The 27,901-nt window shown below is 40.1% G+C and overlaps 2 protein-coding genes across 3 annotated transcripts; one reads left to right on the top strand and one right to left on the bottom strand.

Annotated features, from left to right (window-relative positions):
• The first annotated feature begins 297 nt into the window (after positions 1-297).
• On the top strand, positions 298-12,236 carry LOC110054322 (uncharacterized). The gene is made up of 9 exons (XM_020760705.2): positions 298-681; positions 1,762-1,850; positions 6,016-6,067; positions 6,922-6,987; positions 7,695-7,762; positions 8,229-8,384; positions 9,614-9,680; positions 10,489-10,569; positions 10,926-12,236. Exons 1-9 carry the CDS (start codon positions 588-590, stop codon positions 11,006-11,008), a joined length of 756 nt encoding a protein of 251 aa, XP_020616364.1. The 5' UTR covers positions 298-587; the 3' UTR covers positions 11,009-12,236.
• LOC110054321 (carbohydrate sulfotransferase 4-like) lies at positions 11,074-25,610 on the bottom strand. Of its 2 annotated transcripts, XM_089279255.1 has the most exons (3): positions 25,417-25,610; positions 24,694-24,753; positions 11,074-14,635 (listed from the first exon to the last, which is right to left on the bottom strand). In XM_089279255.1, exon 3 carries the CDS (start codon positions 14,618-14,620, stop codon positions 13,358-13,360), a length of 1,263 nt encoding a protein of 420 aa, XP_089135381.1. In that variant the 5' UTR covers positions 14,621-14,635; positions 24,694-24,753; positions 25,417-25,610; the 3' UTR covers positions 11,074-13,357. The 2 variants fall into 2 exon arrangements, with proteins under 2 accessions (XP_089135381.1, XP_089135380.1); XM_089279254.1 differs by lacking the exon at positions 24,694-24,753.
• Positions 25,611-27,901: the final 2,291 nt, after the last annotated feature.

Here is a 27,901-nt window from a genome sequence, read left to right as displayed (position 1 = left end):
TTCCATACGCCACTTCATCCGAGACCCGAGTGGCGTATTTTCCGTATGTCACCTTTGTGAGTGTCGTATCGTTCAATGACGGCACGATTCCCGCCGTTTGCTTTTGTTGAATTGGTTTCTCCATATAATAAAAAGAACATTACACGTTGGCTCGAAGATATGAATTTTATGTTCTCGTGGCAAGAACAATATCTCACGAGTGAGCGAAGCGAACTCGTGAGATATTGTTCTTGCCACGAGAACATAAAATTCATATCTTCGAGCTACCGTGTAATATCCTCTATGTACCTGAAGAACGCTGGTTTGGCCAGCCGAAATATAGTACACCTTCAAAAAATCATTCTACGTTGTGTCGGTTTTTGCTTTTGTATTCTTCATTTTATATGTAAAGCCGATTAGATCACTATTGATCCAACGTATACCAGCAGGATCATCGTTCCGGTTGCTTGCTTAAACATTTTATAGTCACTTTCTTTCTCTGCTCGGTTAGGACTGGAACGAGACTCATCGTTTGTTTTGATGAACTTTGTTGACGAATAGATTTCGCGAACTTGTGTTCTGTGAATCGATTGAAAGCTTGAAACACAATGTTAGGGAATCAAGAGTCGCAAGGAGAGCCCCAAGATCAGCTAGCTAGCCACCTGGAACCCGATCAGGAGGTGGCCGCAGTGTTAGGAAAAGGTGAGACAGAAATCAAAACCACGTGGTGACGGATATGAACTACGATGAATGAGACTCCTAGTTTGATTCTACATACGAGCTATGTATCTACCTGGACACAGGATATATGTTAGTTAACTGTTTATTATCGATTAACATGTAATAACTGATTACTAAAAATTCAAACCCCTGTAGAAAACACTTGTCGCATTAGAAATTCCAACAACTTGTTGCATTGAAATGTTCTTGAAATCTTGAAAAATTACTTAAGGTGGCTTACTACAGTTTTGATGGATTATAACAGCCCAACTTCTAACTCTTTTGAAAAATGTTCCAAGATTTTTTTTCCTTTCTCTCTTTACTGTTTGTTTAAGTCATTTACCATTAACATGATTCTATGTGAAACGCCAACAAATAGCCAAAATGAACGACCGGGTACCTAAGGAGAGACTGGGCACTAGTAGGTTAAGTCTGTTTTTCTCAAAATTTACCGGTCTTACAGGGTTTTTTTTAAAATTTTGGTTCCAAACGTGATTCACCCCTACAAATCAACTGTGAAAATTTCATCATGGGTTGTATGGTAGGGTTTTGAGCAGTCCTGGATCAAAGACTGGCTCTTACAGCCTTGGATGAGAATTGAATATTGTGCATGCCCTTTATTTAATCAAGCATGCGCTCATTTGACGCCATGTATCACGTGGGAGAAAGCAAAAGTAAATTAGAGCTCTTTTACTTGTTGTTTATCAAACTTTTTTGTCACACTTTTTTATCCCTGGGCTTAAACACATGTTTGAATGGAGTTTGAAACTATTGCTACGTATACTGAAGTGCTTGAGTGGTTTTAGTTTCTTCTTAGGGTTACTTGCATCATTTTTGCACGTGCAATTAATACTGACGTCTGGCAGACAATCATAGTGCGCACTACTGAGTCTCTGAGTAAGCCACCTTAATTAAGCTTAATTCATTTAGCATACGCTCAATAAAAAATGATGTATTTCTTGAAGCAATTCAAAATGTGTTTTTTGATAACCTGTATGATTTCGTGCTGTCTGTTTCAAGCATTTGTGTAATTTAATACTTGCCATGTTCTTTCCCATGCAGAAGCTAATTTTCCTCAGTCTGGTCTCCCTGCTTCAGTCAAGAGAGGCTCAAGGTCTTCTTCCACAAAGGAATTAACTACTGGTGTAAAGGTGTGTCCTGCTATATACCCTCGTCTGCACCTCTCTGTCTGTCTGGGTAGTCACAGGCCAAATTTTAAGTTCAAAATTTGTAAATATCTCATTGATGGATTAATAAAAATAACCATCAAAACCCTACTATGTGAAATACAAGAGATGTGAACTGCTGCTAGCAGCAGGGGAAATACATGTATATGGGCAATACAAGCAGGTATGAACTTGAGTTTTATAAACCTGCGAGCCAGCGAGCCATGCAAGCCAAAGGGTGAGCCAGGTCGAGCCATGCGAGCCATGCGAGTCATGAGAGTCATGTGAGCCCTAGAACAAATGTTAAGGTTTTTTTATTTGTTACATTTATATTCACATGAGAACAAGAACAAGAGCAACGGAACAAAATGAATAAGATCACAATATTAAATTCTTGCAATATTAAATTCTAAGGGAAGAGACAACCACATGCAGCAGTCAGCCAACCGACAAAGTTTTGATAACTCTGATTCACTAAAGAGTGAACCTGTTAAAATTACGCGATTCACTCACCATTCTTGACGCCAATTCACGGAGTTGCCCTGAAGTACTGTTCTCTTTTTTCTTGGATGATTTTCAACGTGGATATCAATGAATGAGAGGTGCCAATGGATACCATTCACCTACCCATTCGAGTAGCGGTGGGGCGGTGGAGCCGTACGTTTCTCTCAGAAAATTTTCTTTACTTTAGTCTTGAACCTTAATAAATTTTTGACGCATTGGTTTTATTTTTTGCGGATCCTGGGCGATTTGAATAGACAAAATTTTCTCCAAAAAACAAAAATGTGAAACAAAGAAAAACATTCGTCACACTTAGGGCAGCCATTACTATGACGCAAGACTTGGCATGATGTACAGATGTTTAGAGCATTTTTCATATTTGCTGCACCAGCAATAGTTCTGGTAACCGAAGCAAGATTAGGATTTTCTTTTGGGAATATTTCAATTGTAGGCACTTTTGTAGCTAAATTTAAAATTAATTTCCCAGGGAAAGAGAGAGTACCCTGGGAGCAAGGTTATACTTGTTCCCAGGGTCATCTCCACTTTCAGGATGGTGGGCGGGCGGTTTATAGCGATAGTTTAGTGATAGTCGGGCGCGAGATCTATGTTTCTTGGTGAAAAGTCGACGACCTCCTAGACCAATTGAAAAAAAAAAAATACTTGCAAAAATGGCTCGCATGACTCGCATGACTCGCATGACTCGCATGGCTCGCTGGCTTGCAGATTTAGCAGACCCTATTAACTTAAATTGTTGTTTTCTGGGTCTGCAATGAACTGAATAGTGACAAGTAGTGAGGTATCTAGAAACTTCTGGGTCCCAGAAATGTTTGATCAGATCTCAGAATCTTAGATTTAATTCTTTAATTTGTGATGACCTGTTTGATTTTTGTGTGTTTCTTTCTGTCTCTGAGTCTAAAATTATCAAGCTTGATCAAGTTTCAGTTTTGGATTTTCAAACAAAGCTAGATCTCAGCATCTCAGCTAGTCTCAGATTTACTACTTGTCATGCGTCCAAATTCCATCATATACCCAGCTCTTTAGTGCTAAGGTTGCCCTGTTCCAGTATGGTTGTCCTGTTTTCAGTATGCCCTGACACTTGTAGGAAGGTACACACACCACCTAAATACCCAAGTACAGTCCATGTACATAAAGTTCATTCAAAACATGTGCAAAATTGAAATGTATTAAGGAAATATTGTCAAAATGCTGAAAGCAAATTATTATCCATGATGCAGAAGATCTTTGGGCAGGTGCAACCTGCACAAAATACATACTGACTTAAGGACGTTTCCGCTAATTGTTTCTGCGCATCAATCTTACTGTGCACGCAAATTCACATGCCACATCATGCATCAAGCACATTATAGGGCAGATGGCCATTGCTCATAGCTTTACCTGGATTTAACAATCTTGGACATTCGGTGACTCCTACAATAATGGACAAAAGTCTTGGGACAAATTGGCGCTTTTGGCGCTTTTGCGTACACGCCAGGCGCGAATACAACTTCACCTGCCTAACCTTGCCCCCCACCCCCTATACAATGTTGAAAACTCGTACATGCAATTTCACCTGATTTTCAACATTGTGTTGGGGGGGAGGGAGGACAGCAAACCGTTTACAAAGGATATAGCAGCGTTTTCTTCATACTTCAGTTCCAAAACACAGATAATCCTTTACATTACATAAGTTTCCCAAGGACTTTTGTCCACGATAGTCTGATTTTCGCGTCTCGTGAAAATATGCACAATCAGCATGTTTTTTTTAACCCTAAATGCATTTAGAACCCAAGAATGTGAACATCTGAGATAAGAAAGGCATTTCTAAGAACTTTTCCACAGCTTTTCCGTATTTTTAAGTGGTTTTGGACCGATTGGGAAGGGTGTTGATCTCAAACAATCTAGAAACTTTTGTATGTGATGGCAGTGATAACGGCGTCGCTTGATTTGGATCCGTAACGAATTGTTTACATTATGATGTACAGTTTTGCAGATACTTCAAGTACTTAAGCGACAAATTTGGTATTTAATTCAATCTTAGTGATCATCTTAACAGTTATTATAGCGTGTTTAAGTATACTGAGGCGCTATGCTCTTTGTAGTGACGTCACCGTTTATTGGTCGTCGCACAGTACTCAGTGGCGAAGAAAAACAGTGTTTCGTCAATGTTAAGTATCAACTAAGTAAGAAAACCAGCGAAACTACTTTTCAACATGAGATTTATGGTACTGTTTCGAAATTACTTCACAAAAGTCATGTCACAGCACACTGGTAGTAAATACAACGGTACTCACTTGATTCAGTATGGAAGAATTGACTTTAAACAATTCTTAACAGATGGAAAGTGAGTACTGTGCTTGCAGAGCTCAAAATTAAGTTTTTACTAGCTATAAAGGTGTAGAAAGATCGATTACCAAACACATTTCACTTCGACATGTCTTAAATGTGAGCTTTCGGAAATAAGTAGGTACATTTTAAGGTTTTAAAGTGAGTACTGTTACTGAGAACTGTTGAGTTATGCAAATAAGGAGTGTCCACAACACTAAAAAAATGTCACACAATATTGTTTCGTAAATAACTAAAAAAATGACTTCCACTGGCGGGAAACAACTTGCTACTATTTGGTTCGGTACCCTTTTGACCAAATTATAGTTTACAATGCCCGCTCACTGCATGTATCATATTCATGATACAGATGACTTCGAGATATGACATTTCTGCGCGACTTCCTGGGGTGAAAACCTTCCGTTTTCCTTCAAAAAAATAAAACAGACTTTTACTCGCTGTTTGACAGAAATTCTTGTCATATGCACAATAATCTATGGTGCCTTATGCTCGTTGCTACCTTGAGCGTTAACCATGTGTGTCCTTTCAAATACCGCACGCACGAGTATGAGATAGAACAAATTCCGATTTACGCCACGCGTTTGTGTTGGGAAAAATTGAAAAGAAAAAAAACATGAGCTTAAATAAACCATAAAATAGCTCAAAAATAATCTTTGTATTACGATCTATTCACAGAGTCGAGAGAAAACACATTTAGACTGTGGAAAACCGCTGAAAAGTGACATTTTATTTCTGAACTGAAATTCAGACAATCACGGACAAAAGTCTTGGGACAAATTGGCACTTTTGGCGCTTTTGCGTACACGCCAGGCGCGAATACAACTTCACCTGCCTAACCTCGCCCCCCACCCCCCATACAATGTTGAAAACTAGTACGTGCAATTTCACCTGATTTTCAACATTGTGTTGGGGGGGGAGGGAGGACAGCAAACCGTTTACAAAGGATATAGCAGCGTTTTCTTCATACTTCAGTTCTAAAACACAGATAATCCGTTACATTACATAAGTGTCCCAAGGACTTTTGTCCACGATTGTAGTTTTCTTCTGGTGGGTCATTTTCTCTACCAATTTGCTACATTTAGCAAAAAAATGAAGAAAATCTATCGATTAGAAGTTTGAATTGTTTGCAAAATGCATGAAATTTTTGCACGAACATGCTTAAGCTACATACCTTGAGCACTTCTTGAACTTCCTTTTTTTAAGACAGTTTATCTTTTTAAGTTTTCTATCGCAAAGTTCTTCAAAATAATTGTTTTAATTATTTTCTTCATCCATCTGACATGTTTGTTTACTTGTACATTTGTAGTTAGAGCAAGAAGTAAAGGAGAGTCTCAGCAATGGTGATACTGCTGCACAATGTAAGCTTGATAAGATTTTCTTGTATAAATTATGTGATCATAATGAACAACACAATGTTACTGCTCAAAATTGTTTGCTGTCATTCAGGAGTTTATGAATGAAGCATTCAGACGTGATTTTGAGACACAATCAGGGGGGATTTTGAAATTGGAGAAATGTGACAGCTACTCAGTGCTGGTACCTGTGTGAAGAATAACTTAGCAATTAAGAAATATTGCTAGAATGCCCTTACTGTTGGAAAGCTCCCTATTAACCTTGCACAGGTTATTCTCTCAGTATTTTGTAAGGTTAGCTTAAAAATTTGCCAGTATAGCCAGTATCCACCCATAGGGTGTAAGAGGGACAAATATTTAGCACTTTTCTCACAAGTTGTGGAGGTGCAGTGGCCTCATGGTTAGTGTGCTCATCCCTGAATTGAGTGGTTTGGGTTTGTCAGTCCTGGCCAGGGACACTGTGTTGTGTTCTTGGGCAAGACACTCAACCCTCACAGTGCCTCTCTCCACCCAGGAGTATAAATGGGTACCGGCGAATTGTTGGGGTAACCTAACAAATTGCGGGAGTGACCTGCGATGGACTAGCATCTCATTCAGGGGGAGTAATAATACTCCTAGCCACTTCATGCTACAGAAACCAGGATCAGCTTCGGCAGCTATGAGCCAAGGCTCCAAGGCTTTACTTTTCACAAGCTGTGGGAGAGGCAGCTGAGTAGAAACTTTACCTGATCTAGGTGAGTAATACAGCAATCTGATAAGGTAGCTTTAGTGTTTGGTCCTGTCAACCACAAAAAAGGTCAGAGCTATTGTAGCAACCTAAGTTCTTTGAAGTCTAATTGGACTGCATTTGATGTTTTCAGACCCCTCTCTACATTTCTTGGCAGCCCAGGGTGAAATTGCAAAGATAAAGGAAGAGATTGACAAAGGTGTGTTTTAATATAATTTTTTTGAGAATGACTGGTACATGCCAATGGTTAAAGTGTTGTATCTCGATCAGGTATCTACAAGTGGTAAGTAATGAAAGTAATTGGTATGCATTTCACAGTTGTTACCTATGATGATATAACCGCCATCTTTTTCTGAGTCAAAGACACCAAATTTTTTTCTTTGTAGTGCCAGGACTTTTAAAGACAACCAGAGGTCAAAATGTATCCGAAGACATCCAAAGATCTCCATAGCCTATGTACAGCTGCCCCCTCCCTCAAAAGAATCAGAGATTTTTTTGAGGGGAGGAGACAGATGTACAGAGGCTAAGATTTCTGAGGCATATTTGTGAAGATTTGCGAAGATGGTTTGAACATTTCTAGTCTCAGTCTAGAGAAGTGCTTCAATCACCAAAATAATGCTATTGTCAGCACTTTTCTCTTGAAAAGTGGCAACACATATGGGAAGTGTACTCATCATAAACTTTTAATTATTTATCTTTCATTGGTTCAAGTTAAGCAGGAATGCGTCATTTAAAAACATTTTTTTTAGCTATGCATGAGAGATTGGTCTGTCCAAATAAGTGGGCATGAGATGTGGATCTCACCCAGTCCTCCACTCCCTGCCCTCAGGCCAGAGTCTGGTTCATAGACTTTCAACTTCAATAATCTGCCATATCTGGTAAATAAGTGAGTTTTTTTTCCTGCAGGAACAGATGTTAATACTGTGGATAAGACAGGGCTGACACCCCTTGCTTGGGCAGCAGCTCACAGACAGGTTAGGACAGTGGAACAACCTAGACAGAGAAAAATCGATCAAACTCGTGGCCATAAGGCCATCCCGTTTCTTTGAAATTTTTTTCCCAATCAAGTTCAAATTTCCGAAAAAATAGCTTACATGTACCTTATAGGGAAATCTTGTAGGGAAATAAATACTGTAATTATATTGGTTATTGCCCAGGGGGCCCAGGTCCCCCCTTATTTTGGGTTATAAAAGAAGAAGTCATAGCAGGAAGAAAAGCCGGCAGGGCAAGCAAAACAACCCCCCCCCCCCCTGCCACTGCAACAGGTAATTTGGTGTGGGCAAGAAAGCTCCATGTTGCCTGCTAGGGTAGCTAATCACAGTGCAGGATTGGTCTCATCTTGCTTGTTCACATTGTTAGCCCAGTTATAAGCATGAATTACTCCAGTGTATAATAATATAATAATTTTTATGACTGATCAAGCTCAATTTGGTATTTTAGAAAGCAACAATAACAGTACTGCTTAAGAGCGGTGCAGATGCCACTTTATGTAGTCCCACTGGAGAGACAGCACTCTCATTTGCTGCTTGTCAAGGCCAGCTGGATGCTGTGGAACAATTGTTGGAATATGGAGCTGATCCTGATGTTGCAAATGCGGTACGTATTATATGCAATAGCGTGAAATGGGCTTTACAATTTATGCCATTTGAAGTATGTTGTCTGCACGAGGGGTACATATTAAGCCATGGGTCATTTGCCATTGTATAGGGTTGGATTTTTAATCAATTTCCAAATTGAAAGTGACCTAATGGACTCTGGGTATTGGAGTACTAGACTTTCCACTTTGTTAAAAGTAAAGGTCGACAAGCATATCCTATGGTCAAGTATATTAACAGACTGCAAGAAATTAGAGACCAGTTGATCTAAGTTCACTATTTATAAAAAGTGAACTTGTAAACTACAACTTGTGGAGCAAATTTGAACCTGTCGCACATCTTTTTCAGTCTGTTGGTTAACCTGCTAACCATATATAGAGTAATATTATTTTCACCTGTAGAGTTCCCCTCAAAGAACATTCAGTTTGACTGTATCCACATAATCGTGGCATATTTTAACTGGTATTTTTATTTTACATCACACAATTTAAATTTTAAAAATGAATGATTTAGCCATTTTAAAAATAACTGAGCTACCCATTTTCTTTGCAGAAACACTGGTTGCAAAAATGAGTTAAACCTGTCTTTTAACTTGGTTTCTTTGATTTAAAAGTGCTGTGTTAAATCTTTGATCATTACCAATACTTTAATCATAAAAAGTAGTTAATACAGTCGAACCTCCCGTAAGCCACCGTCCAAAATGTCAAGCCTATGTGGTCGTTTACGAGAGGTGGGCACTTGTGAGAGCCTGGACCATATTGGGAGAAAATTTTGTCTCGTTAGCATATGGTAACTGCAGAGACTTACTCCATGTTTTAACTGTTTTATTCATGTCAAAAGTCAATTTTTCGAGAAAAAAAAATACAGTATTTCCCATTGAGACATTTTCATCTCTTGTACTATCCAGGAATGCGATAATGTTACAACATCTTATTATCCAATTTCCACTTTATTATCTGTTAAGTAGTCGCTTATGGAAGGTTAAAAACAAAAGAAAATTTCAAACTTTTAGCTCTTAAAGTGGTCGCACTTGCTTATGAGAGATGGTCGTATACAAGAGGTTCCAAATATAATGATTTGACTTAGAAACTTTTGGTATTTTGGAAAACTGGTCACTTACCAGAGGTGGTTGTAACCGGATGTTCGATTGTAGTTGCTAAATGTAGTAAATCCGTATTACAACATTATAAGAGTTTGAATGTTTACCGTGCAACTAAATTCTGTAAACAGGAAGGAGGTACACCACTTATGTATGCAGCTTATAATGGCTATCCACAGGTAGTCAAACTTCTACTAGGTAGGTAAACATGTCATGTGCTCAAACATTGGAAGTGGTTCACCTATTCATTAGTGTTTCTATTATGGTCTAGCTGAGAAATACTTGCAATTAGTTGCTTTAGCCAATAAAAACTGAGATATCTGGTTCAAGCAGGGTCTAATCAAGTTTAATCTTTCTGAGGTTGTGCAAGTTGCACTGCATCTGTTTTACTTGTTTTTTCATCACAGTTATCCTAGGTACATGTTATTTAGCTTGCAAATTACATGCAGTTACCTCTTAATGCTGCTTGTGAAAATGCCTGTACATGGACGGATCCAGGAGTTTTTGATTGAAGGGGACCAAAGTTTGATTCAGACGTTCATTATACAGTCACGCTCATACATTTGATCTTACTTTAACCTCTCTGCAGTGGCCACCTCTCCACAAAGGCAATGGCCAATAAAGGGCGTCCACTCTGACTGCCCTCTCGACAACAGCCAGTTAACGAACGCTGTATACAAAACCCCATTTTGTTATTGTAAAAGGTCAGGAAACTTGATCCCTACCGCCTGTCGTTGGTTTCTGTTTCTGTTTTATTGATATATTTTGATTGTTACGTATTTCAGTATACTCTACAAGAAGCATTTTGTTAAAAATGAAAATGTCACGGCCTCCAAAAAGAAACAGGTGTCATATTACACCCCGAACTCCTCATAACGGGCACTTCTTTACAACGGCCACTTTCCTCTGTCCTTAAGGTGGCCATTGTGGGTATGTTCGACTGTAGAACGGTTTATTTCCTATATCAGCAAATAGATAATATTAATTATTATCAATATTTACTTAGAACACGGAGCAGACTTAACAGCAACAAACAATGAAGGTCATACTGCGCTGAGTCTCGCTGTAGGAGTTGGAAACAAAAATGGTGAGTCACTTGTAGAGAAAGAGATATTGGTGAAATAGCAACTAAACAGTGGCTAAGACAGCCTTAAAAGAAATTCACCGTTTAACGCTATACTAATCCATGACCTTTGCAATGCTGCAAACCTTCCGCCACTGTACAGTGACTGTAGAGATTGTTTGGAGAGCTTTGAATTTCGTCGAATAGCTTGCCTTCTGTCATCAATCACTTAGGGCTCATTTTCAGAATTCGAAGTCTTGTTAAAGTTTGTCAAGTTACCAATATGGACCAATATATCCCCTTAAGTTCCCCCGACAATTCCCACCCTCCCTCTCCAGAGCCCCTCATATTTTTTGATTAGAAATATCTTTCTTTTTCAGTCCAACGTGTGATGGAAGATTACCTTCGCTCTATCTTGGAAAACCGATCTTCCTTGCCTTGCAGTGGAGAAATTCAGAAGTAAATGGAAATGGCATTTTACACGGAGAAAAGAGACTGTCGATAGGTTCTAATACGTGAAAGCTTCAGTTGCCACTGTAACTTGTTTATTACATCTACAGACCCGACATTCAAAGCCTGTGCATGGCTGCGTGTCCTTTAGAACTACCAAGGCAAGTTCCATTGCGATATGGCGGCGCAAACATAGAGAAGAATTAAGTTAACTGAAATCACGGTAAAGAAAGTAAGATTACTTGAACAGCAAGATCATCAAATCCATAGGCGTACGGGCCGGGAGGGCGGAGGAGGCCGCAGTCCCCCCGCCCCGCCCCCAGGTTTAGAAATTTTTGAAATTTTTCGGGCAAAACGCTGATGATTCGGGCAAAAGTACTCGGGAGAAAACATTCTAAAAGGCTGTCAAGGCCACGCTTGTACGCTACTTTCTCAGTCTTTTGCCTTGTAAAATACCAAACTTTTGCCAAAAAATACCGTTTATAACCGTTTAGTCAGGTTGTTTTAACTGCCATGACGTTAAATAAGCCTAAGTTTTGCTAAGAAAGCTTTTTTTACTAAAAGGAGAGATTTTTCTTTATATGCGTAATTCGGGTTCAAAGGGTTAAGGTCAAATGATGTAAGGATCCAGGTATTCTGTTTTGGAAAAGCCATATAACGTTTAAATGTCTATCGTGGAAATCCACGAGATAGATGTTATTTCCATCAACAAAACAATGACAAAAGAATCAGAGCAAACAAAGACCAAGACTTGTTTATGCGGTGGCTCTGAAAAGAGCCTTTCTGAATGGCTCCACAAAGAGCCGTTTTAAAATTTTCTTGAACTTTTTCTACGAAGAAGAATTAACTGTTTCTTTTATACGTGTCTGATTTTACTAGGCTGTCGATCGAGATCATAGAGTATGCGAGGTTTCAAAATAACTTTTTGGAATGATAACAGTTTCATAGTAGACTTGAAAGTTGTGAACGTTTTTGTTTTTACTGCGATTTAAGTGCGTTTGAACAACACTCACGTTTTCGGTCGTTGTGTTATTTTTTTCGGGCAATAAGGTCACCGCCCCCCAAAGTCCGAAGGTGCCCGTACGCCTATGATCAAACCGAACAGTCAGAGGTAGTGATCTAAGTATAATCTTATTTTAGTTAAAATCGATGTTACTGACTAAATTCATTTCTGGTCATTTCCACTTCAGTTCATCTTTCAAAGCGGATTTGAGCAAATAATAAAAGATGTGTTTAACTTGTCTGTTCGTTTGTTTCCTGTAGCCACAAAGAGTGGACCATAGGTTCCTAGTTGTCGGTTTAGTCCTCACATTAAGGTGCTCCGTGTCTATAACATGCAGCCTGACTTGGAACATTACAAACTGACTAGTTCCCAGCGAGAAAATTTTAAGACACTGAAAAGAGACTTGAGACGAGTCAGGAGACACGTGGCGATAACTCGGTGGTTTCTTGTTCCCAGGACGTTTTAGTTTTTCATTTTATGGTCCGTCCACACTACGCCGGAGGAATTTGAAAACGCAGCTTTATTTCTACGGTTAGGCCTACCGTCCACACTAATCCGTCACGAAAACGGAGCTTTTCGAAAACCTTCAAACCTTCAAACCTTCCTCTTGAAACCGGAGGAATTTGAAAACTCTGGCTTTACGTTTAGGTGTCTACCGAAAACATTGTGAAAACGGATTTTGTCGAAAACGGTGACGTGACTTTAATCCTGTGATTTCCCTGCCAGAGTTTTCGGCAAACACAAATCCGAACTGACCGGTGATTATTAGTTTTCAAATTTCTCCGGCGTAGTGTGGACGAGAAACCTTTGATGCGTTTTCAGAGTGAAAATACCGTTTTTCAAATTTCGGCGTAGGGTGGATACTGCCATAACTGCAAGAGCAATCGCGCCCGGAGTTATGCCTGGGAACTGAACTACTTCATACAAGTAATAACCCAGAACCGAGCCCAAGGTAATACGACGACGATGCACTTTGATAATAAAATGTCATATTTATCGTCTTGTGCGGAACTCTGAAACGAACTTCATTTAGCAATATTCAATGTCTTCAATGCGTCCAGGCCAGCTGTCAGACATCAAGAGGCGACTACAAACAAATTAGGCAAAAAAGTGAGGCCGCTCACATCCACGACCGCACTGCCAGCTTATTCCCTCTTCATCGAGTGAGACGTAAGAATCACAACGCCGAAGAATTCAAAACTCGGATTCGGATTACCATATCATAACCAAAACACCACACACTACATTGTAGTTCACGGTCAGCGGGTGACTCCAGAAACAAGATGCACAGACATACTACAGTGCACGGATCCGTCCATGCTACGTCATCACTAGTGTGAAAAACAGTCGTCAGTCATGTCACCAATTCTTCGCTTCATAATCATCGTTAACAAGAGGAATTGAAATGTTTGCTTGCAGTTCGTGTGATGTGTCCACAGGTCTGTACCCCATTAACTGCATCACATGCTTGCAGTAGTGCTCGATAATAGATATTTCGTAAGGATGCACTTTCCATCTCCACCGATTAATGGCGGCTTGTGCATCGTCTACAGTAAACGCAGCGGGACTTCCTTTTATTTTCATGTTTGATCTGTTTTTGGTTGGATGAGTGCTTTCATTCAACCAAGTCGTGATTCTCTTTAAAACAGACAGTCCAGCAAACTTGTACAAATGTCTCATTTCTTCCAAAGGATTCATTGCCAAGTCTTCGTATCTTAAAACTTGTACTTGTCTTCGGATCCAAGCAGGGAGATTTTTAAGGAAGTGTAAACTTTCTTCCGTCTCTTTACATAACTTGTAGCTAAACATTCTTGTTCCAAGCTTGGCAGTTCCGCCCTCCTCTTTGTAGAAGTTTACACTCAAAGAGGAAGGAATCACTGCACGAGGATCCCTTATCAACAACACAATTTTGCAGTTTATGTCTTGAGAATCGCAAGCAGATAAAGTCTTTTCTAAACTTTTGTCAACCAGGCGCTTCATGAGAATTTTTATAACAGTAAGTTTGTACTCATTTTTGCACGCGTTTCCAAGTGTTTCTCTTGTCATTTTTGGGCAAAGCTTGAAATCCCATCTCGGGTCTGACATGTTGTAAGGGCAAAGAGGCGGTGAGGCAATAGCTTGACTGATGCGGGGGTGAAGCGGTCTGCGGTAATATCTGTCGATGTCGGCGAGGAAGATCGGCTCGCTGAAATCGCAATGCAGTATATTGGTCAAGAACTTCTGTACAAGGCTGTTGTAATCTAATTTGAAGTTTTTACGAGTTCTTTCCACGGTCTGCAATGGTTCGTACAGGTAAAACACATCGGGGTGATGATTGAAAATGTCTCCCGTGAGCGAAGATCCCGAACGGCCATGAGCAATGATTATCAAATTTCTCCTGGTTGCTATTCCAGATTGAGGTTTCTCAGACTGTTGGAATGCAAAAGTATCGGGAAGTTTCAATTTAACGTGTCCTCTGTAACTTACGGTGTCTGGATGTTGTAGGAAAGCTGAGTTGGTCAGATAAAAACCAAATACAGCAGAAAACGAAAGCCAACCAGCTATAACAACACGAAGCCACAGCGGTGACTTCAACAGGAAACACTTCCTTCCTCTTCTTGACCTTCTTCGATTCCATATCATTATGTTGCTTTCAAACTATACAAGAAAGGAAATCTGTCATAATACATCGCAGCTAGAAAAAGTGAATTTTAGACCTATCACTGTCCTTCCAGCGTTATCCACGATCTTTGAACACATTCTATATCAACAACTGGCTGATCACTTTGGAAAAACATCTCAGAAGTACATGTTCGGATACAGAAAATATTACGGCCGCCCTACAGCACTTCTCTCACTAACCGAACAATGGAACGAAGATTTAGACAAACATAATATCATTGATACGATAGCCATTGATTTGAGCAAGGTTCTTGACTGTTTAGCACACGATCTTATTTTGGAGAAACTGAAATTCCGTCACCCCAAAACGCAGACCATGCAGACCGCAGACCGCAGACCGCAGACCGTGCAGACCATGTAGACTGTGCAGACTGAGTACTTTTTTTTTTCTTATTCTTGCTTTTGCATTTACTTTTGACTCGCATATTTTTTGGTTCTGTTCAATTTGTTGCACATGGAACTGTTTAGCTCAAAAGACCACCACAAACCGCATGATATCAAACCAAGGTTTAATAACTATTATTCGGCCTAAAAGAAATACATTTATTATTCACAATCAGAACAAACGCGAATAAATCTTTATCTCGTAGCGAAATTCAGAAAACTTGAATTTCCACGTCTTTCTGTGGCGGATAGTTACAACAGTCGCACTTTATGGGTTAGCAGAGTCTCCAACAGATTCTCCAGGTGAGTGGGTTTAACAGACAGATTCTCCAGGTAAGCGGATTTAACAGACGAACTAAAACAAGAAGATCTGTTAGATCTTATAACCGCGCTTTTAAAATTTAACTGTTCGCTTAGCACTACCGTCGGAACGCAGTGCACATTCCAAAGCAGTCATTGATGATTCTTTTCTTACTGTAGACATCACATCACTTGATCAACACAAACTGTATTATTGCACCATCAGTGGTAGCCTTTGACAAATCTCCGATGACTTAATGGTCTTAATCTAGAACTTTCTTCGGGATATGTATGGGCATGAACGATATCAACGACACAATAATAATACTATTAACAACAGCTTTCTTTCTTAAAAGTCATGATTAAATTTAATTGGTGTTTTCCACGAGTAAAGGGCTAGCAAAGTAGTCACACAAGTCATAAAAAAAACCCATCCGGACCGATGTATCGATTTTGGTCACTCCAGTGACCACAGATTGAAAACGTGACAGAAAATTGGCGTTACTTTTGATTCTCACCAAATTTGTCGTATCCCCCCCCTCGGGAGAATTTTGTTAAGTTAGCTAATTTAGTATGCAAGCCACCGTAATGGCGGTCGCCGCCGGCGAAATGTTTATTTGCTCAAAATTGGGGCAAAATCTTTCGGAGATGGAAATCAGGACATTTGTAAGGATACAGAAAGTAATTTGGGACCGGTTGCTGGCTTCTAAGGCTGAATTTATCCAGAAGTAAGCTGTATTTTCGTTTTCGTGTCGAAAGGCACGCGATGAAATATTATCGGCTTGTTCTGCTGTCTTGTTCTGTTTTTTCTCTTTGTCGTTTTTGTAGCCCGCCGAGGCCAGTCTTTCGTCTAAATCAGTTGAAAAAGGTTCGAAAAAGATGTTCCCATCCAAGTTTAAACTCTCAGGCGATAATTGTGGAGTTGTTTGGCCGAAACGTCGGCTTTGTTATGTTGGTGTTTCTCGGTTGCTATGGGTGACTGTTGCTTCCTTTGTTAGGACAAGTCTGGGAAGTGAGGTCACAAAAAAATTCCAATTAATTCTGGTTTTGTTCGATTTCGCTGAAATTTTAACACGATAAAGTTGGATTGTTAACGAATAGATTTACCGCCTGCCGATGTGTGGTAGCTATTAACGCTGAAGTGTTATATCGCTTCGAAGTCAGGGTTTTGAAGAGATTTTTTTGCAACATGTGGGTTCGGCGTGATTTTGTAATCTGAGGTTTCGGTTGACCCCGAAGGAAAAAATATCCGGAAAAGGTCATTTCATCGACGATTCAAACAAATATAAATATGTATATGTTCCGAGCTAAATTTCTGGTGAAAAAATATAATTTTTGACGAGCGCTGGGTTTTTAATTTATTCCCGCGAAAGATGAGATTTATTGTTTCAACAGCTTTTGGCGAGTAAACATCACAGGTTGCGTGACTCAAAATTTGGCCGAGTGGAAGCTTGGGTCTGCTCGCACCGAAGTCGAAAAAAAACAAGAAGATCTGTTAGATCTTATAACCGCGCTTTTAAAATTTAACTGTTCGCTTAGCACTACCGTCGGAACGCAGTGCACATTCCAAAGCAGTCATTGATGATTCTTTTCTTACTGTAGACATCACATCACTTGATCAACACAAACTGTATTATTGCACCATCAGTGGTAGCCGTTGACAAATCTCCGATGACTTAATGGTCTTAATCTAGAACTTTCTTCGGGATATGTATGGGCATGAACGATATCAACGACACAATAATAACACTATTAACAACAGCTTTCTTTCTTAAAAGTCATGATTAAATTTAATTGGTGTTTTCCACGGGTAAAGGGCTAGCAAAGTAGTCACACAAGTCATAAAAAAACCCTATCCCGACCGATGTATCGATTTTGGTCAATCCAGTGACCACAGATTGAAAACGTGACAGAAAATTGGCGTTACTTTTGATTCTCACCAAATTTGTCGTATCCCCCCCCTCGGGAGAATTTTGTTAAGTTAGCTAATTTAGTATGCAAGCCACCGTAATGGCGGTCGCCGCCGGCGAAATGTTTATTTGCTCAAAATTGGGGCAAAATCTTTCGGAGATGGAAATCAGGACATTTGTAAGGATACAGAAAGTAATTTGGGACCGGTTGCTGGCTTCTAAGGCTGAATTTATCCAGAAGTAAGCTGTATTTTCGTTTTCGTGTCGAAAGGCACGCGATGAAATATTATCGGCTTGTTCTGCTGTCTTGTTCTGTTTTTTCTCTTTGTCGTTTTTGTAGCCCGCCGAGGCCAGTCTTTCGACTAAATCAGTTGAAAAAGGTTCGAAAAAGATGTTCCCATCCAAGTTTAAACTCTCAGGCGATAATTGTGGAGTTTTTTGGCCGAAACGTCGGCTTTGTTATGTTGGTGTTTCTCGGTTGCTATGGGCGACCGTTGCTTCCTTTGTTAGGACAAGTCTGGGAAGTGAGGTCACAAAAAAATTCTAATTAATTCTGGTTTTGTTCGATTTCGCTGAAATTTTAACACGATAAAGCTGGATTGTTAACGAATAGATTTACCGCCTGCCGATGTGTGGTAGCTATTAACGCTGAAGTGTTATATCGCTTCGAAGTCAGGGTTTTGAAGAGATTTTTTTGCAACATGTGGGTTCGGCGTGATTTTGTAATCTGAGGTTTCGGTTGACCCCGAAGGAAAAAATATCCGGAAAAGGTCATTTCATCGACGATTCAAACAAATATAAATATGTATATGTTCCGAGCTAAATTTCTGGTGAAAAAATATAATTTTTGACGAGCGCTGGGTTTTTAATTTATTCCCGCGAAAGATGAGATTTATTGTTTCAACAGCTTTTGGCGAGTAAACATCACAGGTTGCGTGACTCAAAATTTGGCCGAGTGGAAGCTTGGGTCTGCTCGCACCGAAGTCGAAAAACAAGAAGATCTGTTAGATCTTATAACCGCGCTTTTAAAATTTAACTGTTCGCTTAGCACTACCGTCGGAACGCAGTGCACATTCCAAAGCAGTCATTGATGATTCTTTTCTTACTGTAGACATCACATCACTTGATCAACACAAACTGTATTATTGCACCATCAGTGGTAGCCTTTGACAAATCTCCGATGACTTAATGGTCTTAATCTAGAACTTTCTTCGGGATATGTATGGGCATGAACGATATCAACGACACAATAATAACACTATTAACAACAGCTTTCTTTCTTAAAAGTCATGATTAAATTTGATTGGTGTTTTCCACGAGTAAAGGGCTAGCAAAGTAGTCACACAAGTCATAAAAAAACCCTATCCCGACCGATGTATCGATTTTGGTCACTCCAGTGACCACAGATTGAAAACGTGACAGAAAATTGGCGTTACTTTTGATTCTCACCAAATTTGTCGTATCCCCCCCCCCCTCGGGAGAATTTTGTTAAGTTAGCTAATTTAGTATGCAAGCCACCGTAATGGCGGTCGCCGCCGGCGAAATGTTTATTTGCTCCAAATTGGGGCAAAATCTTTCGGAGATGGAAATCAGGACATTTGTAAGGATACAGAAAGTAATTTGGGACCGGTTGCTGGCTTCTAAGGCTGAATTTATCCAGAAGTAAGCTGTATTTTCGTTTTCGTGTCGAAAGCCACGCGATGAAATATTATCGGCTTGTTCTGCTGTCTTGTTCTGTTTTTTCTCTTTGTCGTTTTTGTAGCCCGCCGAGGCCAGTCTTTCGTCTAAATCAGTTGAAAAAGGTTCGAAAAAGATGTTCCCATTCAAGTTTAAGCTCTCAGGCGATAATTCTGGAGTTTTTTGGCCGAAACGTCGGCTTTGTTATGTTGGTGTTTTTCGGTTGCTATGGGCGACCGTTGCTTCCTTTGTTAGGACAAGTCTGGGAAGTGAGGTCACAAAAAAATTCTAATTAATTCTGGTTTTGTTCGATTTCGCTGAAATTTTAACACGATAAAGTTGGATTGTTAACGAATAGATTTACCGCCTGCCGATGTGTGGTAGCTATTAACGCTGAAGTGTTATATCGCTTCGAAGTCAGGGTTTTGAAGAGATTTTTTTGCAACATGTGGGTTCGGCGTGATTTTGTAATCTGAGGTTTCGGTTGACCCCGAAGGAAAAAATATCCGGAAAAGGTCATTTCATCGACGATTCAAACAAATATAAATATGTATATGTTCCGAGCTAAATTTCTGGTGAAAAAATATAATTTTTGACGAGCGCTGGGTTTTTAATTTATTCCCGCGAAAGATGAGATTTATTGTTTCAACAGCTTTTGGCGAGTAAACATCACAGGTTGCGTGACTCAAAATTTGGCCGAGTGGAAGCTTGGGTCTGCTCGCACCGAAGTCGAAAAAAACAAGAAGATCTGTTAGATCTTATAACCGCGCTTTTAAAATTTAACTGTTCGCTTAGCACTACCGTCGGAACGCAGTGCACATTCCAAAGCAGTCATTGATGATTCTTTTCTTACTGTAGACATCACATCACTTGATCAACACAAACTGTATTATTGCACCATCAGTGGTAGCCGTTGACAAATCTCCGATGACTTAATGGTCTTAATCTAGAACTTTCTTCGGGATATGTATGGGCATGAACGATATCAACGACACAATAATAACACTATTAACGACAGCTTTCTTTCTTAAAAGCCATGATTAAATTTAATTGGTGTTTTCCACGAGTAAAGGGCTAGCAAAGTAGTCACACAAGTCATAAAAAAACCCTATCCCGACCGATGTATCGATTTTGGTCACTCCAGTGACCACAGATTGAAAACGTGACAGAAAATTGGCGTTACTTTTGATTCTCACCAAATTTGTCGTATCCCCCCCCCTCGGGAGAATTTTGTTAAGTTAGCTAATTTAGTATGCAAGCCACCGTAATGGCGGTCACCGCCGGCGAAATGTTTATTTGCTCAAAATTGGGGCAAAATCTTTCGGAGATGGAAATCAGGACATTTGTAAGGATACAGAAAGTAATTTGGGACCGGTTGCTGGCTTCTAAGGCTGAATTTATCCAGAAGTAAGCTGTATTTTCGTTTTCGTGTCGAAAGCCACGCGATGAAATATTATCGGCTTGTTCTGCTGTCTTGTTCTGTTTTTTCTCTTGGTCTTTGTTGTAGCCCGCCGAGGCCAGTCTTTCGTCTAAATCAGTTGAAAAAGGTTCGAAAAAGATGTTCCCATTCAAGTTTAAGCTCTCAGGCGATAATTCTGGAGTTTTTTGGCCGAAACGTCGGCTTTGTTATGTTCGTGTCTTTCGGTTGCTATGGGCGACCGTTGCTTCCTTTGTTAGGACAAGTCTGGGAAGTGAGGTCACAAAAAAATTCTAATTAATTCTGGTTTTGTTCGATTTCGCTGAAATTTTAACACGATAAAGTTGGATTGTTAACGAATAGATTTACCGCCTGCCGATGTGTGGTAGCTATTAACGCTGAAGTGTTATATCGCTTCGAAGTCAGGGTTTTGAAGAGATTTTTTTGCAACATGTGGGTTCGGCGTGATTTTGTAATCTGAGGTTTCGGTTGACCCCGAAGGAAAAAATATCCGGAAAAGGTCATTTCATCGACGATTCAAACAAATATAAATATGTATATGTTCCGAGCGAAATTTCTGGTGAAAAAATATAATTTTTGACGAGCGCTGGGTTTTTAATTTATTCCCGCGAAAGATGAGATTTATTGTTTCAACAGCTTTTGGCGAGTAAACATCACAGGTTGCGTGACTCAAAATTTGGCCGAGTGGAAGCTTGGGTCTGCTCGCACCGAAGTCGAAAAAAAACAAGAAGATCTGTTAGATCTTATAACCGCGCTTTTAAAATTTAACTGTTCGCTTAGCACTACCGTCGGAACGCAGTGCACATTCCAAAGCAGTCATTGATGATTCTTTTCTTACTGTAGACATCACATCACTTGATCAACACAAACTGTATTATTGCACCATCAGTGGTAGCCGTTGACAAATCTCCGATGACTTAATGGTCTTAATCTAGAACTTTCTTCGGGATATGTATGGGCATGAACGATATCAACGACACAATAATAACACTATTAACAACAGCTTTCTTTCTTAAAAGTCATGATTAAATTTGATTGGTGTTTTCCACGAGTAAAGGGCTAGCAAAGTAGTCACACAAGTCATAAAAAAACCCTATCCCGACCGATGTATCGATTTTGGTCACTCCAGTGACCACAGATTGAAAACGTGACAGAAAATTGGCGTTACTTTTGATTCTCACCAAATTTGTCGTATCCCCCCCCCCTCGGGAGAATTTTGTTAAGTTAGCTAATTTAGTATGCAAGCCACCGTAATGGCGGTCGCCGCCGGCGAAATGTTTATTTGCTCAAAATTGGGGCAAAATCTTTCGGAGATGGAAATCAGGACATTTGTAAGGATACAGAAAGTAATTTGGGACCGGTTGCTGGCTTCTAAGGCTGAATTTATCCAGAAGTAAGCTGTATTTTCGTTTTCGTGTCGAAAGCCACGCGATGAAATATTATCGGCTTGTTCTGCTGTCTTGTTCTGTTTTTTCTCTTTCTCGTTTTTGTAGCCCGCCGAGGCCAGTCTTTCGTCTAAATCAGTTGAAAAAGGTTCGAAAAAGATGTTGCCATTCAAGTTTAAACTCTCAGGCGATAATTGTGGAGTTTTTTGGCCGAAACGTCGGCTTTGTTATGTTGGTGTTTTTCGGTTGCTATGGGCGACCGTTGCTTCCTTTGTCAGGACAAGTCTGGGAAGTGAGGTCACAAAAAAATTCTAATTAATTCTGGTTTTGTTCGATTTCGCTGAAATTTTAACACGATAAAGCTGGATTGTTAAGGAATAGATTTACCGCCTGCCGATGTGTGGTAGCTATTAACGCTGAAGTGTTATATCGCTTCGAAGTCAGGGTTTTGAAGAGATTTTTTTGCAACATGTGGGTTCGGCGTCATTTTGTAATCTGAGGTTTCGGTTGACCCCGAAGGAAAAAATATCCGGAAAAGGTCATTTCATCGACGATTCAAACAAATATAAATATGTATATGTTCCGAGCTAAATTTCTGGTGAAAAAATATAATTTTTGACGAGCGCTGGGTTTTTAATTTATTCCCGCGAAAGATGAGATTTATTGTTTCAACAGCTCTTGGCGAGTAAACATCACAGGTTGCGTGACTCAAAATTTGGCCGAGTGGAAGCTTGGGTCTGCTCGCACCGAAGTCGAAAAAAAAAAAACCACGGGTAAACCATGAACCGCGCTCGGCCCATGGCCGCGCGGTTAAAAAACCACGGGTAAACCATGAACCGCGCTCGGCCCATGGCCGCGCGGTTAAAAAAACCACGGGTAAACCATGAACCGCGCTCGGCCCATGGCCGCGCGGTTAAAAAAAAACCACGGGTAAACCATGAACCGCGCTCGGCCCATGGCCGCGCGGTTAAAAAACCACGGGTAAACCATGAACCGCGCTCGGCCCATGGCCGCGCGGTTAATAATTTCTTTCTCACTTCGATTCTACTGAAAACTGGTTTGAAACACAATAACCTAACGCCGATGTATATAAATTATGTCAATCACGATTCTTGTCATCAAATAAATCTGTCAATTAAGAGGCAACGGCTATTCGATCAACGAAACACAATTATACATCGCAGTGTTTGTTATCCACAGGCCGCGCAAACTCGGTGGTATGTGACTGTTGATATGTTATAGGTCTTATAGATTTTGCACGGGAAACTCCCTTTAGTCCTAAATATGCTCAAGTAAAGCTACTTTAAAATGTAGAAATAAACTTCACTTGTAATGTAATGTCACATGTAGCATGTGTATTTTCTACTCGTGGTGTACAAAATGTAATTCCAAATGGCTGTTGGCGCACGTGTGACTGCGATCACGCCAAAAAAGCCTAGCGCATGGAAAGATCGATGCACAGAAAACCGAATAGCATTTGAAAATCTCAGCGCAGTACGGTTGCCGTGATGAGTTGATGCGATGGTGAATTTATCTGTCCTTATGGCAGTTGTGTTTTTATGGCGATTTAGACTACGAGTGGTCCCTCTTTCGCTTTTAGTCCATCGTGCGTGACGCTTAAGAAAACCTCGACGAAAAAATTTCATGCAAGCATTTTTTTCCTCGAGGTCTACTTACGGTCATGTTCAACTAAGCGAAAGAGGGAATCAAACACTCCTAGTCCAATGTCGATTCTGTGCTTTATGAAGCAAAAGCGATTTGTGGGACAAGGTCGCTTAGAGTCACCGTCCTTGCTTTGTTTTATGAATCAGTTCTGAGAGGAGAATGAAGACTAAGAAAATCGAAAAAAACAACAACAACAACAACAACAAATTGGACAAAATAAATAAAACCACAAAACCGTAAAAAAATTGACGCAATTTGCGCCCAGAATGTATGGAAGTTTATTTTTATGCTTGATTTTAGTATATTTAGGACCAGTTAAGGGAATTTCCCATAGAAAGTCTATTAAACGCCTGAATCAACAGTCAGATGTTAAGTTTGTGCCACCTGTGGATAAATAACAAACATTAGGACATATTGAACACTATTTTGTCACTAAAAGCGAAAAAAGTGAGTCAAGCGTTAGGAAAAAAGTATTCAGTCTGCGCAGTCTGCACGGTCTGCACGGTCTGCACGGTCTGCACAGTCTGCACGGTCTGCGGTCTGCAGTCTGCATGGTCTGCGTTTTGGGGTGACCGCTAAAATTCTATGGTCTAGGCGATCATGCGTTATTTCTAATGCGTAGCTATCTCTCCTCACGTTATCAAAGAGTAGAGCTCAGTGCTGCTTTCTCCACATGGAAGGAAGTGTCAGGAGTGGTCCCACAGGGATCTATTTTAGGACCTACATTATTTAATGTATTCATGAAGGACTTGGCGTACGCAATCAAGCAGTGCAGAATTGCAACTATGCAGATGATACAAACATTCATTGTTCTAAAAAAGATGTTTGTGCTGTTCAAAACAACCTTAATATCGATCTTGAGAGCGCCACTTCATGGCTTATTCACAATGGCATGAGACCTAACCCAGATAAATACCAGGCTATGGTACTTGGCAAAAAAGAAGACGAACTCTACTTTAAATTAGCTGATATTGACATTAAAACCACAGACAATACTTGTCTCCTGGAGGTTGTTCTTGATAACAAATTAAAATTTGACGATCATATGTCTAGCAGTTGTCGCAAAGTTAGTGCTCAGATAAGTGCTCTGAAGAGACTGAAGAATACTTTACCACCTAAAACTAAGCAATCGCTATATACCGCGCATTTACACTACCATATTTTAACTATTGTAACCAAGTCTGGCACCACTGCGGAAAAAGAAACACTGCTAAAGTCGACAATGTCAACGAAATGGTTTTAACGTGCGTCCTCAGAAATAGAAGTGCATCTTACCAAGATCTCTTGTAAAGAATCAAACTCCCGTCCATGGAAACTCGAAGAATCCAGGACATGCTGTTGACGATAAACAATTGTATATCGGACAAAGTTCCATCCGCAATTAGAGATCTTATCACCTCAGTCCCCTCATCCAAGTATAATCTTGTTCGACATGACTATATCATTTCTTTGCCGAAAATTAACACGACTAAAATAAAATATGGTCTCAAATCATGGAGATATTTTGCCGCAAAGAAATGGAATGAGCTAACAAATAATATTAGGACTAAAGTGGGCACTAATGAGGTGAACAACAAAATTCGATCGCTTAGTTAAGTTTGACTGATGTCGGAATTTATTGTGATTTGATTCTTTAGATTTTTAATTCTCTGCGTTTATAGGTCTGTATAGTTTTATACGATCAATTATTATACATTTTTAGTTTTAATTTTTAGAATATACTAGGGCCGTGGATTACCTGTAAACTAGCTGATTAGCTAAGCGTAACTCCACGTTAAATAAAGAATCTTATCTTTATCTTATCTTAAACATAGTCAAGTAAAACACAGGGTACAGAGAGGAGTCAAATTTGACCGTATTTCCAGCTAAATACACTGTTTAAATGCAGCCCAAAGATGATTTCCAGTCCGTACTGCGTAGTCTCAGCACCCTGTTATAAACATTGTAAGGCTAACTCGATGGAATGCGAATCGATGTTATTCGTTACGAACCACATACCTGTATCTTTGAGGCCTTTCAAATTCTTTTTCCAACAGCTTCATTGATTTATACACAGCTGCGAAGTTGTTTCATCAAGTGATATGAGAAAGAACGAAGCATAAAGTTTCGACCGTTTTGTGTCGGAAACTGCACAAAGTATTAGTGATTGTTGATTGATAGTGATCGTTGATTGATTTTTGTAATGAGGATTGTCTATCTCAACCAGACAACAATAGCTCTTTTTAGGTTTTCTTTTTTGGGGGGGGGGGCGGGGGGGTGCAGGGTTTCTATGTTGTTCAGTGGGGACTTGGAGCGCGGTATGTTTTGATCGGGTGAATAAAATCTGTGAATCGTAAAATTGTGAAAGTGTGCACGCCTTTCTTGTGTTTCCCACATTCGTATCCATATTGGCGGTTGTTTTCAACCCGAATTTCAGGTAAGAATTGCATTGCGCATCCCTACACAGGGAGCCCTCACATCCGTTTAGAATATAAATAAAAGGTCAACCTACCTTTATCGCGCGCGTATTGTGTTTGGTGGCGGCCATTTTGAATATTTAATACTTGCTCTACTAGTGCGAGATCTGGGACCGAAATTTTGAAAGAAGTCTGGGACGGGCGGGAAAAATCGCAAATTCTCGGCGGAGCCGATCGCACACCGAGGATAATAAAGTGCCAAGTGTCATTCGAGCATCCGTAATTTCGGTTCCAGACCTCGCACTAGCAGACCGCGCGCGTATTAAAAATTCAAAATGGCCGCCATAAAACACAAAACACGCGCGACAAAAGGTAGGTTAATCTTTTATTCATATTCTAAACGGATGTGAGGGCTCCCTGTGCTGATGCGAGGGCTCGCTTTGTCCCTACTGCGCACGATTTTCGCGTAATTAGCGCGCACTCACGAGCGCGACAGATACACAACATATACAAAATTGTGGTTTTTGCATAAAGCCTTGGCCAAACGGACTCGCAAGTAGACGCAAGTTCTCAACTTACGTCTACGTGCGACTCCGTTTGGTCAGGCCTTGCGTGCACTTGCGTTGACTTGCGATGACTTGCGCTCACTTTGGTCGAGATCAAATTTGCACGCAGGTCGACGCAAGTTTTTCACCGTTTGGCCACCCAACCCAAGTCATCGCAAGTTGAGAGGCGTCCATTAACCTATTATTAGCCAATGAAATACAGGATATGTCTGCCTTGAAATGGGTTTTATTGCGAATTGCTGGTACTTGCGAGGAAACTTGCGAGTCCGTTTAGCCACCCAACGCAACTCTCTACGCAAGTTCAACTTACGGCTGCTTGCGATTACTTGGGAGTCCGTTTAACCAGGGCTTAACGGCTTGGCTTGCGAGAAACAAATCATCGTTTTTTCTCGGAAACGAGTACTGGGGCGCAACGACTTTTTTTTTATTTAGATCGAATCCAGCGATCACCTTATCTTTATACAGTGAATATAGACCAATTTCTATTTCAGAGTAAAAATCCATTGCTGAAAATGAGAACATAGCTAGTGTTCGGAAAAGATAATATGTGCTCTCAAGAACACTACATGCCTGGAACATATTGATTGCCTGTCGGCTAAATATGGGTGCCTTTATCGTGAAAAGCACATCAAATTGCTCTGTAACATTGATGCAATACAAGGCCTGGCCAAACAGAGTCGCAAGTAGACGCAAGTTGAGAACTTGCGACTACTTGCGACTCCGTTTGGCCAGGGTTTAAGATTTTTCTTTTTTACCGAAAGAACCCAGTTAAATGCAGCGCATGCGTAGTAAGGCAAAAAATTGCGATTGAATGCGGGATAGCTTTCTTGGAAATACGCCTATTTCTCGAGAACCACTCGTTAGAATTTCACGAAATCTGGCACGAAAATACTTTAGAAAACAAGTAACTCGAATATTGAAAAAAAATTGAAACTTAAGAGGCAATTCTAGATATTCCAGTTAACCTCCTACAAGGTTAAAGTTCTCTCTGCTAAACTATTACATGCCTGTATTAAAATAGTGTTAACTTGTGAGCACTGTTACAATCTTGTTGCTTACAAATGAAAAAGAAAATGTTACGACTAGATTTTCTGCAAACAAACAAAACCGATTTAAAAGGCCTGTTTATTTTTATTTATGTTGCCATCGCAGCGGCACATACGTCAGCTTAGCTATCAAAAATCCGAAGTTTGTGTTGTTAACTTGCGTCAGGAGCCCATCACATTGATGTGCTCCTGCTTGCGTGTTGCCATTTTTGGCGACCAAAAGATCCTGAAGGGTTTTAGAGAAGAAGGAGAATGAAACACGGGTATCAAAACTGTGTTCGGCCACCTTAAGTAGTTGCGAAATGTTAACATGAAACAAAACAAAAAACGCCAAAAAACTCTCGATAGTGCCCAGTACGGACTGGAAATCATCTTTAAGGTGGCTCTGCAACCCCTAGACAATCTCTTCTCTTCGGTGCGTACTCCACAAAAAATACACGTTACGGCACTGTAAAATTCGGTCTGGAGCTCCCCT

This window comes from Orbicella faveolata, unplaced genomic scaffold (assembly GCF_042242905.1).
Source record: "Orbicella faveolata isolate gen_17 unplaced genomic scaffold, um_ofav_v1 contig_47, whole genome shotgun sequence".
NCBI classification, from domain to species: domain Eukaryota; kingdom Metazoa; phylum Cnidaria; class Anthozoa; order Scleractinia; family Merulinidae; genus Orbicella; species Orbicella faveolata.
This window is presented reverse-complemented; position numbering and strand designations above follow the sequence as displayed.

Bases quoted from the DNA above. Each gene is read 5' to 3' on its own strand.
- LOC110054322 (XM_020760705.2), top strand. From the start codon at position 588: ATGTTAGGGAATCAAGAGTCGCAAGGAGAGCCCCAAGATCAGCTAGCT. The intron at 1,851-6,015 runs GTGTGTCCTGCT...GTACATTTGTAG, and splicing joins AATTAACTACTGGTGTAAAG to TTAGAGCAAGAAGTAAAGGA. The intron at 7,763-8,228 runs GTTAGGACAGTG...TTGGTATTTTAG, and splicing joins GGGCAGCAGCTCACAGACAG to AAAGCAACAATAACAGTACT.
- LOC110054321 (XM_089279255.1), bottom strand. From the start codon at position 14,620: ATGATATGGAATCGAAGAAGGTCAAGAAGAGGAAGGAAGTGTTTCCTG.